The 18,068-nt window shown below is 40.3% G+C and overlaps 1 protein-coding gene across 1 annotated transcript in view; it reads right to left on the bottom strand.

Annotated features, from left to right (window-relative positions):
• The window catches only part of RIGI (RNA sensor RIG-I), a 48,699-nt gene extending 31,814 nt beyond the window's left edge, over positions 1–16,885 (bottom strand). The window contains 8 exon segments of the mRNA XM_055428107.2: positions 1,830–2,088; positions 2,825–2,978; positions 3,382–3,483; positions 4,972–5,094; positions 6,136–6,283; positions 7,229–7,410; positions 10,551–10,685; positions 16,625–16,885. Coding sequence (XP_055284082.1) covers positions 1,830–2,088; positions 2,825–2,978; positions 3,382–3,483; positions 4,972–5,094; positions 6,136–6,283; positions 7,229–7,410; positions 10,551–10,685; positions 16,625–16,730 — 1,209 coding nt within the window. The 5' untranslated portion in view covers positions 16,731–16,885.
• Between the last annotated feature and the right edge of the window lie 1,183 nt (positions 16,886–18,068).

The raw sequence follows: 18,068 nt of genomic DNA, 5'->3' as shown, positions 1-18,068 counted from the left end.
GTTTCCCCCGTGACACACAGAACAATACACTGAGAGGGGCAAGCACTAAAATCAGACATGCTTCCATTTCAGTCTCAGCCATGTCACACGGGCTGGGTGCCTTGGACAAAAATCTTCATCTCTCTGTAAAGTTGGGAAACTTAGCCATTTATACTGGAAGCTGTGTGACACAGAGAACAGACTTGTGGTTGCCGAGGGAGAGAGTGGTGGGGGAGGGATGGACTGGGAGTTTGGGATTAGCAGAATCAAACTATTATATATAGGATGGATAAACAGCAATGTCCTACTGTATACACAGGGAACTATATTCAGAATCCTGTGATAAACCATAATGGAAAAGAATATGAAAGCCATTGAATTGCTTTGCTGAACAGCAGAAATTAATGCAACAGAAATTAATACCATAAATCAAATATGCTTGAATTTTTTAAAAATGGTAGCTTCAATTTTAAAAAAGTGGTAACTTCAATTTTTAAAAAAAATGGTAGCTGGGTGACTTCAATAAGATGATATTTGTAAAGAATTTAGTTTAATGGTCTTCTAATAAATATTTATTTCTTCCTCTAAGAGTCACTCAAATCTTAACTGACTGAATCATTCATATAAACAAGGAATCTAGCTAACTATCAATTTTATTCTAGAAGAAAAAATTGTAAGAAATGTGATTTCTACTAAATTCTGTCTGAATTTTGGGCACCGTGCTGGATTTCTTCTAACCTGCGCTTCCTAAATGGTTAATTGTTAAGCCTAGAGAACACAAAACAAATGTGAGACTGGTAAACCAGAGGCATGGTTTCCAATCTCATGTGGCCTCAATAATACCAGGCCGTTCATCTGTGTTCCTCTCAGTTGGGTCTCCCATTTCAAATTTTCTCCACGCACCCTGAGCTCCCACCTCCATTCTCACCTTGATTATTCTGCGAACCATCTCTCTCTCCTTCATTCAAGAGAAAACGCCAGGGATCCCATACCCTTCCTGCCCCCACCTATAAACTATTCTCTGTCTTGACTCCTCTCAGCCCCTCCCCTCTGATGACACCAAAAATAGTGTCTTGTCTGCTCTCCTGTACTAATCCATCTACTCCTCCCATACCCTCTGGTCTCTCCTGGCATCTTGTTCTGTTGATCATTCCCTCCCTCCCATCCTGCCCCACTGGTGGCTATCCACAACTTCATACTCTGCACTCAGGCAATATTAAGAACTTCATGATTCTTGGGGATTCCCTGGCAGTCCAGTGGTTAGGACTCAGCACATCCAATGCTGTGGCCCGGGTTCAATCCCTGGTTGGGGAACTAAGGTCCCCGTAAGCCATACAGCACAGCCAAAAACAAACAAACAAACAAACTTTAAGCTTCTCGAGCCCCTATGCACTTTCATACCCCTGTGCCTCTAGACACACAGTAGCCTTTACTGAAAACCATCCAGCCATTTTCCTTATAAACTCTTGTTAGTTTTTACCTATCCTGACTTCTATTAGGTCTCACTTTACTTTCATAGCACATTTAAGATTGCCTTCATTTCTTTTCTGTACAACTCCATCATGTGTTACTACCATAAATAATGACATAATTCTCACTTGGCTCCCCACAAAACTTAAGCTGCTTGAAGGCAAGGACTATCTTTTTATATTTGTGGCCCAGTGCCTAGCACAGGGCATGACACATGGAGGTACATAACACATATTTGTTAAGTGAATAAGTGAATGAATCAATCAAAACTAACCTAATAAGTTGTACAGTGTGCAAGGATCTAAGAAGGACATCCTCAATATGGCCACAAGGGTAAGTAAATAGGATTTAGGAAGAAATCCATCTGACTTTGGACATACCTGGGGCAGTGAGTCTGAAGATCCTCCCAGTTTCTGATCTAGATAATTAAACATGATCATATTATATGGATGGTGTTTATTGGTGTTGTGGCATTCATCAAATATCATCAAAGTAAAGATGGAGAGTGATGGAATAGTCCCATTTTTAAGGCTGTTCACAAGAATCTGTGGTGTTAAAATGATGATGTCATTGTTCTCAACAATCTGTTCCACAGAGACATTGTCAGCTGTCACTCCAGAAATGCCTGAAACTTTGTACCTGGAAGATTACAGAAATTTCCCATTAGCAACCATGATGTGAATAAGGAACCACAAAGATCAGAACGTCAATAAATTCTCCCTACATCCAAAAGGAATGGATTTGGAGAAAAGGTAAGTGCTTGGAGCAAAGCCTAACACATAGTAAAGTGAAAAAAGTGAAAGTTGAGTCAGACTCTGCTACCCATGGACTGTAGCCCGCCAGGCTCCTCTGTCCATGGGATTCTCCAGGCAAGAATACTGGAGTGGGTAGCCATTCCCTTCTCCAGGGGATCTTCTCGACCCAGGGATCGAACTGGGATCTCCTGCATTGTCGGTAGATTCTTTACTGTCTCTGACATACAGTAAGTGATCAATAAATGCAATCTAGGAAGAATTGCTAGTATTAATAGAATATATTCCCTGTGACACCTGCGGATACAGAGGGCCAACCATAATTCTTTCAAGCCACTGTGAAAGAAAACAGAAAAGAGTAATATTAAATAAATTATAAAATCATTAAAAAAGTTAAATGTGCCATTTAAATATAAAATGTATCTTAAGTCACTTACTCTACAAGAGCTAATCAAAGGAGTTTAAGATTTCAGGTGTATTCATGAAGGAGTTATATCTAAATTATAAAAAAGCTTAATCTACTATAAGTTTTTTGAATCATGGTTTTCCAAAAGCAAGACAAAGCACAAAACACATCGGTTACATGACCTAGAGAAAAAGAAGCTGTACCAACTTATACCTACCCAAATCTTTCAAAATATTCTGAGAACACAGATTTCTGCTGTTCATATAGTGGCAGCTGAACAGCAAAAAGGACAACTTTTCCCTTTCGTCCTTGTGGAAATTTCTTAAGATGATGTTCACATATAAGAAGTGAAACAAAGGTTTTTCCACAACCTTTTAAGATATAAAGAGAAAGACAACATGTAACTAATAGTATACTGAAATACATCAGTAGAAAGGTCATTATCTGGGGCTCCTCTGAAAACACAGAGCTGACAAGTAAACGGATGATGAGGGTAGGGTAACAACTGTAGCACTCACACTCTGACTCAAAACCCAAGCTACTTCCTAGGCACTCGCACACAGCCAGGGACTGCAGGAAACTAAAAGAAAGCATCTTTCTCTCCTTCCTCGGGTCCCTGAAAACACTACCAGACTATACGAATAATGGTTTTTTCAAAAGATCAATGGAACAGCGAAACAACTGAAACTTACCTACTTGGTCCCAGTGTTCAATAAAGTGGAAAAAAGGAAGCAAACAGAGAAGTAAACTATTTCAGTGACTGCATCCGCTTACCAGTAGGAGCACATATTATTGTGTTCTTTCCCTCCTGAGCAGGTAAAGCAAGCTCTAGTTGGTAATTTCTTGGTTTCAATGGGCTGAAAGTAGGAGGCACTTCTGTAATACAACAGAAACTAAGTTAGCAAATAGTGACTACTCTGAGGAATCAAGTCAACACTATCTTCCAAAGGACAAGAAATCTGACTCTAGCGAGAAAGACCTCATTTAAGAAAGTTTAGAATTCTTGTTTCTAATTAACCATTCCAGCTTCTGCACTGATTTGAAATACAGAATTCTCCCTCAATAACAAAGTACCAATGGCAGGAAGGAAAAAAGTAAAAAAAAAAAAAACACAAAGATTTCTTTCTGAAACAATCATGGAAGCCCAATCAGGAGAAACTAAAGCAAGAATGGCCTAATCCAGGGCAAAACAGATCGCCACCGGTTAATGGAAATGCTGCATGAGACAAAACAACAACAAATCCCTCTAAGGTCTTTGAAAAACACCAAACTGAATACCAAACTCCTAAGTAATCTCTTACTGACAAGCAACTGTGCTTTATAATTCTGCAGGCTCTCACATGGTATTCTCTCTTAGAATCAGAAGTTTTAAAAAAATAATCAGAGGTAGCATCTCACTAACAGATAAGCATACAGAATGTTAAGAGCTAGAAAGACCTCGGAAAACATCTGTTGAGTCTAACCTACTTATTTTAAAGTAAACAGAAATTTCTAAATGGTTAAGTGAGTTCGCTAAGGACCTTTCTTTACCTGTCAGAAAACTTAAAGCAATTGACATTCACTGATTTTATTCTGGAGTGACAAAAATGTGTATCATTTTATTGCAGAAACAGTCCATCAATTCTCACCTTATGCTCTTATCCCCAAATCACATCCTTCTTCCAACACTTCTTTATTAATCCTATTTTTTTCTCTGATGCCCTTTTATAAATAACTCTTCACTTAATATATTATGCTGCTTCCTGGTCTCCTCGTGAAAATATGCTTCTAGAAACATAAAGTGGGCCTTACGGGGACACAGTTAACTCATAGTGCCTCTGTGTGAATTAGAGAAAGGACTCCCTTTTGGAGGATATAGCCCCTCACCACACTGTGCTGGCAAACAACGCAGGCTGGATCTCAGCCCAGCTCAACCTCTCTGGGCCACACGTTTGTACAGTACACACACTTAGCAACATGCAACCCTGGGATCTTGAGAGGAAACTGAACAAGTGACTCACAAAGAGCAGAAGTATTTCTTTAGAAAGCAGGGCTGATTTCAGATGTAACAGTCATTGAGCTTCTGGGAGGACTCTATTTGCATTTTCAGTGTAGACATGCACATCCTTAGTGATAAAAGAAGACAAAAAAAAAGAAGAAGAAGAAGAAAGAAAAAAAGGAAGAAGCTGGCAAGCGCTATGGAAGGGAGAGAATGGTATTTCTAGTTTTAGGGAAAATATCTGTTTTAACATATATTCTCTTTTCCCTCCGATTTTTCCTTAAAAACCTTTCCATTAGGCTATGACTTTTGGCACTGCAAGACATGACCCCACTCGAAATACCTCAAGAGCATCATTACGGATAAGAACGAACAATGCTGAGTACCTGAAGAAGGACAGGAATTCTGGCTAAGATTCTGGTTTTCTGGTTCTTCTTTGTAGACAATCTGTACGTCCAAAGTTTTCATTTCATCATCTTCAAGATCTTTCATTTGAACATTTTCTGCACCTTATGAAAACAAAACACATCTTATAATCTTTATCTGATTATGATCTTGACAGTGAAAGCCCTACAAAGAGGTCATAAAATTTTAAACTTCCGTTATGATTTCTCATAACCATTCCCTCTACCTTTTAAAACAACTAAATGAAATGTTTTTAAATTTGAAATCTTGATTTGAAGTTTGAACTCCTGTGTCGTTTAGGACTTTATTATTCAAAGTGTGGAAAATGGACCAGCAACTTCTTTTGGAGCTTGTTGGAAATGCAAACTCTTGAGCCCCAACTGAATCAGAAGCTTCATTTTAACAAGATCCCTAGGTGATCCACAACCACACCAAAAACAAGCCCTATTAGCAGAAACACTCTTGTCTTCCATTCCTGACCTGACCCAAGACACCAGATGTGTATTTAGACAGATAATTTCTGAGACAATTTATGATCTTAAAGAAGACTCTGAAAGGCTAAGACCAGACACTCAGATGGTTTATCAAACTCAGCCCTCAAAATAATGCTCTGAGAAGATGTTGTTAGCTTCAGGAAGCCAAGTGATAGCTCAGCCACTTAATCAAAACAGATTCGTCCTTTCAATCTTGTTCTAGTTCGGTTCTAGATGGATTCTAGGCAAGAGAACCACCAGATAGTGTCAAAGATGATTCTATTCTGAAAAGGCAGTGAGTTGTGGAGTTTGAGCCTTTAACTCGAAAATTTTCAAGCTATTTCTCTCATCATCTAAACCCAGAGAGTGAGCTCAGACTCTGCCTTTCCCCCAAATACTCTGGGCAGATAGGCTAATTCTGGATGAAAGGGTTTGTCCTGATCCATTTTCAGGGGATATATACAAGCCAAATAATTCTGTAGACAAAAAAAAACACCTACCTCCCAGAACTCAACTTCACACTGGCCTCTCACTAGAGAGATAGCCAAGAGTATTTGAAGGGAAAGATGCTTCTGACAGTGAGTGTAAAGCAGGTAGGAATGCAAGAAGCTCCAAGCGGAACTATGGAGAAGGGCCTATTTTCAGACCCTCACACCCTTCCAAATATCCTACCTTTCTCTACCATCCACAGTTCGCTGAACTTGCTCTCTTCTTTCTCCAGCGCAAGTTTCAAAGTTTTGGGCCAGTTCTCCTTGTCTGATCTGAGAAGGCATTCAACCATTTTCTCTGCACCTGCCATCAGCCCCTTGTTGGAACTTATCTAAGGAAGACAAGTAGTGGACTGGTCAAGTGATTCAAAAGTTTTCATTTTATGAGTTTTTACCGAAGAAACGTCAATTCAAATACTATCAAACTTAGCATCTTGTCTACTCTGGCTCACTAGGTCTCTCTCATGACCGTTCTCGCCCCGATGCAACTTGCTCTTTTAAGACACACTTCCCTTTATCCTTGTCCTCTCACACATGGTATCACCATGCCAAGCCATGAGACGTTATTGTATGAACATCAGCTGTATCAGGAAAACAAACTACTTCACACCTAGTCAAAATATGGGTATACTGGCATAGGCATATTTGGAAGGATATAACAAAATATTAACAAATAGTTTTTTCTGGATAGTGAGAGTTACATGGTTCTTATTATTAATCATGATAATTAAAATTCATTGAGCAATTACTATTATGTGCCAGAGATATGTAAGCACTTTACATATATTAATCTCACTCAAAGCCTATAAAAATACCTTACTAATAAGGTACCATTATTATTCCCATTTTATACAGGAAACAGAGACTTAGAGAAACTAAATGTGCCCAAGAGCACACCACTAGTTAGTGGCTGAGCTTGGATTAACAAAATTGATTTGTGTCCAGAGACTGAATACTTAACCACTGGATTCCATAACCTTTTTTGTTTTTATTTGCTGAACTGTTTAATTTTATTTAAATTTGTATAAAACATTATTCACAAAAGTAATAAAGTAATTTTAACTGAAAATATGGCAAACATGAAAAAAAATCTGTGACATAAATTGATTACTCAGATCACAAATGAAAGTATCCTTCTAGGTAATTATGCCTTAGATTTGAGGACTTTAGTAGGTTTTAATGATCTTGCTCAGTTCTAAAATAACATAGAAAACAGAAGACATTCCTCATGGTCAAATTTTTCCCCAAAATTCAATATTTAATATTAATTAAAATACCTGAATAATTTCTTCACATTCCTGATTAATTAAACATCCAGATATTTCAGGAAGGATATCTTCTGGATTGATTGTGGTTTTAAATTCCGGTTGTAAACGCTTTAAAAGTAATCTATACTCCTCCAATTTTTCAATTTTTTGGAAATCCCAACTTTCAATGGCTTCATAAAGTCCTGAATAACCTGAAAAGTAGGGAAAAAATGGGGCTCTCAGGACACCAACTAAAAAAATATGTTGAGATTAAGATAATAGAAATCATGTTTGAATGTATCATGAGAGAACTGAAAACAACTGTAAATCACTTCCATTATTTATGATCTTTCAAAAAGAAAATTCAATATTCATTTTAGGCACCCCACATTTAAGGTAGAGCTAGTGGTAAGAAACTGCCTGCCAATGAAGGAGATGTAAGAGACTTGAGTTCAATCCCTGGGTCAGAAAGATCCCCTGGAGAAGGGAATGGCTACCCACTCCAGTATTCTTGCTTGGAAAATCCCATGGACAGAGGAGCCTGGTGGTCTACAGTTCATGGGTCCCAAAGAGTCGACACGACTGAGTGACTAACACTTTCACTGAGAATAAATTTGAAGTCATATGTGGTCTTAGTAAAACGTCTTCCTTCCAAGGACTTCACCTACAATCTCTGATTTGCCTTTCAATTGAGTCAAACCATCACGCTAAGTATCTTCTCAGTGCAAAGTAGTAAATAGGGCAAAAAGAAATATAAATGTTAATTCCTGCCCCTCAGGGCCTTACTGCCTACATTATTCCAAAGAAAGAATAGTAAGTACAATAGGAAATTTAAGTGAAAAAATTATTTCCAACTAGACTTATCCAGGAATGCTTGGCTCTTCAGAGAACCACCAAGCTTGTCTGACTATAAGGCTCACACTCTTTTCATTGGGCTATAAAGACCATATCAGCACATATGAAGCTATTACCCAGCTTAGTATCTGGAATATTCCAGTACCTTTGTGGGTGTATGTCTCCTCTCTCTCACTCTTCCTGCAAAGATACCACTATCCTGTATTTGATTTATCAATCTTTATTTCTAGGAATAGTTGTGTGGCATATGCTCAGTTCTCTAAAGAATACATGTTTAGTTTAAGCTTGTTTGAAATGTTTTAATTTTGTTCTTCACTGAATGCAGTTTTCTCTGACTTTTTAGGAAGTTTAACATTACGTTTCTAAGTTTCACCTGTGCTGTCATCTGTAGCTATGTTCACACATCTCCATTGCAGGATGATCGACTCTTGTGTGAATATCACAAAATGTATTTATCCATTCTCTTTCTGAAGGGTACTGGTGTTGCTTCTAGTTTTGTTTCTTTGCTTGCTTGTTTTTGGCATTCGTTCAGTCGCTCAGTCGTGTCCGACTCTTTGCGACCCCGTGGACTGTAGCCTACCAGGCTTCTCCGTCCATGGGATTCTCCAGGCAAGAATACTGGAGTGGGTTACCATTTCCTTCTCCAGGGGATCTTCCCGACCCAGGGATCGAACCCGGGTCTCCCGCATTGGAGGCAGACGCTTTAACCTCTGAGCCACCAGGGAAGCATTACCAACTGATTATAGTATGAACATTCTTTGTATGTACATTCTGGAATATATGTGTTAAGAAATTCTCTGGGCATATACCTAATAGTGAAACTGCTGTATAGAAAGAGAGTTGTAACTACGCGAGCTGATGCCGATTGTTTTTCAAAACAATTGTAGCATTTATACTCCCTATTGTCATCCTTAAGATTTCCCATTATTAAAAACACAGGTCCCACCCACTGTTGGACTTCCTAGATTTTGCTATTATGTTCCTAATTTACAACTTCCTAATTGCTAATTGGGCTGAGAATCTTTTCTCATGTTTATTAACTTTTCATGCTTCCTATTCTTTGAAGACTCAGGTCACATCTTTTGCCTTGTAAATTTCTTTTTTTTCTAATTGATTCTAAGCCTTTTAAATATATCATGGATACTAATTCTGTGGTGATAATGTAGTTTGAAAATATCCTCCCCCAGTTTGTCACTTGTTTTTTCACTTTCTGTATAGTGTTTTTTGATAAACAGATACTCTTAATTTTAATGTCCTTAAATTTATCAATCTAGGTTAATGTTTTAATGTCTTATCTCACAAATCCTGTCATACCCTAAGGTCAGAAAAATGCTCTTCTATATACTGGTCTAAAATAGTTAAACTTTTGCTATTATGAATTAAGTCTTGAATTCTTTTGACTTATTGTGTGTGTGAAGTGTATATACATACATGGAATGAGGTAAGGAAGACAAGTTTATTTGCATCCACATGGATTTGAAAGTTAGGGTTTGCCTGCTTTTTAACATTATCCCATTTTAAATGGCCCACTGCAATGTATCAAAAAGTTCTTCCTTTTTGAATAATCAATCCTCTTTTCCTAGTGATCTCCAGTACATCAGAGTTCCATAAATATATGAGTCTGATTGAAGGCTCTCCATTCTATCTCATTGGTCAGTTGTTCAGTACCAGGACCAGCATCACACTGTATCAGTGCCTATGACTTTTAATAGATCTTGATATCTAAAAAAGGAACACCCAACCTACTGAATTCTTCTTTAGAAGTGTACTGACTATTCTTGGGTCATAATTCTTCCACATACAGTTTAGAATCTGCTTGTCAAGTTCACAAAGAAGCATGCAGGATTTATATTTAGAATTGTATTGAATGTATAGCTCAATGTAGGGAGAACTGACACTTCTATGGTCTTCCTCTCCACGTGCACAGGTATACATCTCCACTTAGATAGGACTTTTTTTTTTTTTTTTTCGGTTTTGCTGCACAGCTTGCAAGATCTCAGTTCCCCAACCAGGGATTGAATCCAGGCCATGGCAGTGAAAGAACAGAGTTCTAACCATTAGACCACCAAAGAATTCCCTAGAATTTCTTTATATTTTTTCAAAAATCTTTTATCATTTTCTCTATTCAGACTTCACACGTGTTTGGCTAGATTTAATGCTAAATATAACTTTTGTTACTATTAGAAATGGTCTTTCATTTTGGATTACATTTGCATTCTTCCTAGTGGTGGAAATACAACTAATTTTTGTATACTGATCTTATATCCAATAAACATGCTAAACTGTTCCATTAGTTGTAATAACCTCTCTGTAGATTCCTTTGGAAATTTCAAGTAGGCAGTTATAGCATCTGCCTAAAAATAATCTTTACATTGCCCCAGATTAAGAGACATAAACTAAATGTGGATACTTATAAATTAACAGAATTTCACCTTTACAGAATCTTTAAACAGTCAAGTAATATACTCTGATTTCTGAGTAAAAAGAATGAACTAACCTGCTTGGTGAAGGGCATCCAAAAAGCCGCGGAACCAGCCTTCCTCCTGGAGCTCCAATAGGAGCTGGAGGAAAAGTGAGGCAGCCTCCATGGGCCCCCTGTTGTTTTTCTCGGCCTGAATATGCTGCACCACATCTACAAACAGAGGCAAGAGTAACTCATCAAACTGCAGAACCACTAATCATTGGAGGAAAAACCACTAATCATTGGAAGGGTTATCAGATCTTCTTAAATGGGGCTGGGGATTCACAGCAATGGAAGGACCTGCAGGAAAGCAGCAAGTTCTCTGGCTCGGTCAATCATATCCATTCTTCACTACCCCCCACCCCTACCCCCAGCCTCTCTGGAAACTTTTCCTAGTCTGTTGTGGAAGTCTGGACACACGCTGGAGGGCAGTCCTTAAGAAAAGGAGTTTCTTAAAGATGTCTGCAAGAGTCTCCCCTTAACAAGTGAGAAGTCATGGTAGCACCAGGTTAGGTAGAAAAACCATGGCTTCTTCTAACATTTCAAAGTTTCTTGTTCAAAAGTCTGAATTAATTGCAGGACTAAAAGGGTGTGAGGATAGGACCACTCCTGTCATCAGTGACAATTACAGTAGACACAGCAACCAGCAAATTTGGAAAACCCAGCAGTGGCCACAGGACTGGAAAAGGTCAGTTTTCATTCCAATCCCTAAGAAAGGCAATGCCAAAGAACGCTCAAACTACCGCAAAATTGAACTCATCTCACACGCTAGTAAAGTAATGCTGAAAATTCTCCAAGCCAGGCTTCAACAGTACGTGAACCGTGAATTTCCAGATGTTCAAGCTGGATTTAGAAAAGACAGAGGAACCAGAGATCAAATTGCCAACATCCACTGGATCATAGAAAAAGCAAGAGTTCCAGAAAAACATCTACTTCTGCTTTATTGACTATGTATGCCAAAGCCTTTGACTGTGTGGATCACAACAAACTGTGGAAAATTCTGAAAGAGATGGAAATACCAGACTCACCTGACCTGCCTTTTGAGACATCTGTACGCAGGTCAGGAAGCAACAGATGGAGCTGGACATGTAACAACAGACTGGTTCCAAATCGGGAAAGGAGTATGTGAAGGCTGTATATTGTTATCCTGCTTATTTAACTTCTATATAGAGTACATCATGAGGAATGCTGGCCTGGATGAAGCACAAGCTGGAATCAAGATTGCCGGGAAAAATATCAATAACCTCAGATATGCAGATGACACCACACTTATGGCAGAAAGCAAAGAAGAACAAAAGAGCCTCTTGATGAAAGTGAAAGAGGAAAGTGAAAAAGTTGGCTTAAAGCTCAACATCCAGAAAACTAAGATCATGGCATCTGGTCCCATCACTTCATGGCAAATAGATGGGGAAACAGTGACAGACTTTATTTTGGGGGGCTCCAAAATCACTGCAGATGGTGATTACAGCCATGAAATTAAAAGACACTTGCTTCTTGGAAGAAAAGTTATGACCAACCGAGACAGCATATTAAAAAGCAGAGACATTACTTTGCCAACAAAGGTCCATCTGGTCAAGGCTACGGTTTTTCCAGTAGTCATGTATGGATGTGAGAGTTGGACTATAAAGAAAGCTGAACACCAAAGAATGGATGCTTTTGAACTGTGGTGTTGGAGAAGACTCTTGAGAGTCCCTTGGACTGCAAGGAGATCCAACCAGTCAATCCTAAAAGAAATCAGTACTGAATATTCATTGGAAGAACTGATGCTGAAGCTGAAACTCCAATACTTTGGCCACCTGATGTGAAGAACTGACTCATTTGAAAAGACCCTGATGCTTGGAAAGATTGAGGGCAGGAGGAGAAGGGGACGACAGAGGATGAGATGGTTGGATGGCATCACTGACTCGATGGACATGAGTTTGAGTAAGCTCAGGGAGTTGGTGATGGACAGGGAGGCCTGGCATGCTGCAGTCCATGTGGTTGCAAACAGTCGGACACGACTGAGTGACTGAACTGAACTGAACTGAACAGCAACCAGAGTTAGAATAAATAGAGATCCTTTTATGGTCCTATTTCCAGGCTTTTGCTAAGACATGTAAAAAAAATTAGTAAACAGAAATCACAATAGAGTCAGGAGACCAGAAGGGGGCGCTCTTATGCCCTGTGCCCATAGCAGAGCCCAAGAGGAAGAAGTCATACTTCTCTTCTTTCCTGGCAAGGACTGAGCCAAGGAAAAACCAATGACTGTTTACTACAGCCCCTCCCAGCCTCCTTTTCTCCTCTATAAAAGTGTTCTTCCTTTGCCCTGCAGGGACCGGCATGTGGCTGCCATGATTGCAGATCCCAGATTGCAGTTCTCTGCTGATCCTGAAACAGTCTGTCTTTGCTGGAGAAATATCTGGCAGTCTATTTCAGGTCAACAGATGGTAGGAAATATAGTAGAAAAGAAAAAGCAGAAGGAGCTAAAGAAAACGCAGTGAGGCCAGGTAACAGACAACTATCCACCAACCAGCTGGTGGTCTTACTGATTTTGCACAGTAACTCCATGTCTGGGCTGATAACCAAACAGTTACCTTCCTATTTGACATTTGATAATTTTCCCCACTGTCGAAGCAAAGTGAAGTCAATCGCTCAGTCATGTCCGACTCTTTGCGACCCCATGGACTGTAGCCTACCACGCTCCTCCATCCGTGGGATTCTCCAGGCAAGAGTACTGGAGTGGGTTGCCACTGCCTTCTCCAGAGGATCTTCCCGACCCAGGGACTGAACCCAGGTCTCCTGCATTGTAAGCAGACACTCTACCATCTGAGCCGCCAGGGAAGTCCTATTGCCAGTGGGATGTAACTTCTAAGGGAGTAGTTCCAATTGTCTGGCAGGTTAACCTCTGTACTCTCAGAGTTTGGAAGACCTAGTAGTCAATGTTCACTTAACAAAGGTAGCTGAATGAATGTAAGAAGACAGGAAGAAACGCCTCCCTTTTCTGCCAAGGTCTCTGCAACAATAAAACAAACCCTTGTAAAGTATAAAATTCAATGGCTTTTAGAGCTGTAAATTCATCCCCACAATATAATTTTACTGCCTTTTTATTACTGTAGAAAGACATACCCATTAGCAGTCTTCCCCATTTCCTCTATGGTAACTATGGATTTGCTCTTTTGGACATTTCATATGAATGGGATCATAGAGTATGTGGTCCTCATGGCTGGGTTCTTTCACTGAGCATAATGTTTTCAAGGTTCATCCATGCTGTAATCATGTATCATATTTATCCTTTTCCTTGCTGAATAATATTCCATTGTATGGATATGCTAGTTTCATCTATCTATTCATCAGTTGATGGGCATTTAGGTGTCTACATTTTGTCTTTTATGAACAGTAATGTTATAAGCATTCATGTACAAGTTTTTGTGTGGACATATATATTCATTTCTCTTAAGTACATATACAGCTAGGCACAAGATTGCTGGGTCTTAAGGTCACATTCTGAAGCCTGGGGTTAGGATTTAACCAAAAGAGCTGAGAAAACAGCAGGGGAGGGATAGAGAATTTAATCAGTGTAACGGAAACAAAAAGTGGGGTGGAAAAGCAAAGAGTTTATGTGATAAAATACAAAGAAATGAACAGGAAAGATGTCAACCAACTATATGAAAACAGCTGCCTATGGGGCAGGACTTGAAATAAAAACTCTAGGGTATTGTTAACATTCAAAAATAAGATAATATTATACACAGTATTTTTAAGCTTGCTTTTAAAAAATTATTTATTTCTGGCTGCACTGGGCCCTCATTGCTGTGTGGGCGGCTCTCTAGTTGCAGAGAGTAGGGGCTACTCTGTAGCTGTGTGGAGGCTTCTCGTTGCAGTGGCTTCTTTTGCTGTGGAGCACACTCTAGGCATGCAGGCCTCCGCAGCTGCGGCAGGGGGCTCAGTAGTTGTGGCTCTCGGGCTCGAGAGCACAGGCTCAGTAGTTGTGGCGCACAGGCTTAGTTGCTCCATGGCACAAGGGATCTTCCCGGATCAGGGGTTGAATCCATGTCTCCTGCACTGGCAGGCAATTCTTTACCACTGAGCTACCAGAGAAGTCCTCAAACTCACTTTTTAAACTTACCTTTTGGGGTTTGTTTGTTTTGTTTTATGAGGAGTTTATTGTCTTTTTTTTAAGGTTTATTCAGGGAGACACATACTCCACAGAAACTTTTGGTATTTTTATTGTGCTTTAACTATAAATTAAAGTTAATATATATTAAAAAACAATCCCAACTATGCACTCCCATAAGCACACTATGGTTTTCCATCAACGCACTCATCACACTTTATTATGTTCAGTTACCTGACTTCACACATGCACTCTCATCTCAGGGCAGAACCATTCCTATCGAGCCTTCATTTCCTAAAAGGATGCTTCCTATTAACTAGTATGTTGGTAATATGTGTTAATGCTAGCCAGTGCTGGCCTAACACCTGACACACACCTTCACTGGTGCTGAGTTGCTGGTTATTAAATCAATACACAGCACATGAAAGAACGGGACTCACATCACCGTTAGTGCTCCCCTCTCTGGAGGATTTCTGGAAGCGACAGATGTCTTGCATGGCTTACACTCTTCAAGGGCCCCCACTACTCTATGGTCATTGGGATGTTATTTTGTTACTTCTCTCTAAGCAAAGCTACGAAGTGCGAGTCCTTTGTGTTGGTGGCATTCTTTCACTCCTCACTCCACAACCTGTGCTTTGGTTTTAAGTAGCAATCAGCACTCAAGTTACCTGTCTGCTTTAATACAGTTTCAAAAAACCACCTCACATCAGGAACATTATGGAGGCGTTTGAAGCAGACTCCCTCTTTCACCTCAATTCTATCCAGGCACCCCCTCCCTTCTCTTCTCCCCAAGGCTCTGCTCACCTCTGGCACAAAGTACCTCAATACAAATCTGTAAAATGGCCATTATCCATCATCATGGGACTCACATGCTGTGGGGAAACACCTGAATTGAAGCCTAAAGCCGTTCCCTCCCGTGAGTCTTGCTCCTCTCATAATTTGAAAAGATACATGCACCCCAGTATTTACTGCAGCACTACTTACAGTAGCCAAGACATGGGAGCAACCTAGATGTCCAATGACAGAGGAATGGATAAAAAAGATATGGATATATACAACAGAATATTACTCAGCAAGAAAAAAGAATGACATAATGCCATTTGCAGCAACATGGATGTACCTAGAGATTATCAGACTAAGTGAACTCAGACAGAGAAAGACAAATATATCACTTATATGTGGAATCTTAAAAATGATACAGATGAACTTATTTACAAAACAGAAACAGACTCACAGACTAAGAAAACAAACTTACGGTTATCAAAGGGGAAAGGTGGTGGAGAGATAAATTAAGAGTCTTGGATTAACACACATACCCTACTATACACAAAACAGGTAATCTATGGAGCACCTACTGTATAGCACCTAGAACTCTGCTCAATATTCTGTGGTAACCTATGAGAAAAGAATCTGAAAAAGAATGGTATAGGTATAACTGAATCACTTTGCTGTACATGAAACTAATGCAACATTGTAAATCAACTATACCCAATATAAAATAAAAATCAAATTTATAAGTTTCCAGTTATTTGCTGATAAGATCCAGATCTGGCAGAGTGAAGCCTCAGCTTCTTCCGGAGTACAGCACTTTCTTATTATTTGTGTACTTCGGTCCTCACCTGTCTCCACCAACCCCTTGGACTTTAAAGTGTTTTAAGGAAGGGCTTGTATCTTATTCTGAATCTCTGATGTCAGCGAAAAGACCAACACAGCAGACGGACACAACTATTAGTTGAAATAAAAGAAACGGACAGCGACACGTTTCCCCAGTTTTAAGTCTAAACAAATGTGCAGCTCTAAGCAAGTCATACTTCGCTGGGACTCAAGTTTCCCCATGTGGGCCTCCAAGGGATTCTCAAACTCTTGACAATCCCCAGTCTAAAATACTGCGAAGATCTCGCCACAAACCCAGCGTTAACTGTATTGATTGAAAGACCGGGATGGTGGTTGAGGGGTGGAATAAGAAAGAAGTCCTGAACTGTTTTCTTGCACCAAGGGGCAGGCGGCAACCACTCACCGTCCCTAAACCAGGGGGTCATGTAGCTCAGGATGTAGGTAGGGTCCAGGATCTTCCTGACATAGTCGCGGAAGGCGTGCAAATTCCGCCGCTGCTCGGCCGTCATCCCAGCGGCTCCGCTCCCCGCGACGCCCGGCCTCGCCTGCGCTGCGCTCGGCTCCGCTCCGCGAAAACACAGCAGTGAGGTGCGAGAAAATTCTCCGAGGTGAGCGCCCAGCGCGGAGGCGGAGCTGCAGGGGAAGCCGGGCAGCCGAGGAAAAATCGAAACTGAAACTAGCGGCTGGGCGGGGGCGCCCAGGCTCCGTGATCGACCGTGGGTGCCCCTGGGCGGTTTCGTTTCCTTGTCAGTTCGCGGATCCCGAGGGACCCAAGGGGACGCCTGCGAGTTGCTCTTTGGTGTTCACCTCATCTTACTTTCTGTTTGCTTTTAGAGCCGTAAAGTTTAGATACGATAAAATGCATAGATGTTCACTTATAATTCTATGAGTTTGGGGAAATGTATGCGGGTGTACCCACTTTGCCCAGGTTGTCTGGGTCCTGTGGTCTAGTGTCTTATCTTTACAGGACACTGTCACCTGTTTTCCAAAGTGGCCATCCCATGGTGCCTTCCCACCTGGAGCGTGAGAGAGCTTCAGGTGATGCAAGTCCAAGAAATACACACGCTGGTCAGTTTGTTGTTCGCTTGTTTGGTTTGGTTTGCGCTTTCGCCTGGTATGAAATAGTGCACTGTTGTCAAATATATGTAGTCCAAATATCCTCTCCCAGTCTGTGACTTACATCATTCTCTTTAAGGTGACTTTTGAGCATAAATTTATTTTGGTGAAACCTAATTTACCAGTTTTTTCGTTGTTTACTGCCTTTTGTGTCCTCTTTGGTGAATCTTTGCCTACTAAAGATATGCTGTGTTTTCTTTTAGGGTCTTTGTGTTTTCAACTTTTACCTTTAGGTTATGGGCATCTCAAATTAATTTTGCTGTGGTAGGAGATGGAGGTCAAGCTTTCACTTTCCCCATACTTGTTTGACACAAACTATTTGGTCAAAAACTTCTCCCTTTGAATAGGCTTGGCACCTTTGTCAAAAAATCAACTGGCTGTGCACTATTTCTAATTTTATTCTGTTCCACTTATCTATTTGTTGATACTGCTTTATTTCTCTTTGTAAAAACTATATTGGGACTTACCTGGTGGTCCAGTGGCTAAAACTTGCTTCCAATGCAGAGGGCCTTGGTGTGATCCTTTGTGGGGAACTAGATCCCACATGCGGAGAAGGCAATGGCAAGCCACTCCAGTACTCTTGCCTAGAAAATCCCATGGATGGAGGAGACTGGTAGGCTGCAGTCCATGGGATCGCTAAGGGTCGAACAGGACTGAGCGACTTCACTTTCACTTTTCACTTTCACACATTAGAGAAGGAAATGACAGCCCACTCCAGTGTTCTTGCCTGG

This window comes from Moschus berezovskii, chromosome 7 (assembly GCF_049115385.1).
Source record: "Moschus berezovskii isolate FMDL1 chromosome 7, NW_MosBer_1.0, whole genome shotgun sequence".
Classification (NCBI taxonomy): Eukaryota; Metazoa; Chordata; class Mammalia; order Artiodactyla; family Moschidae; genus Moschus; species Moschus berezovskii.
This window is presented reverse-complemented; position numbering and strand designations above follow the sequence as displayed.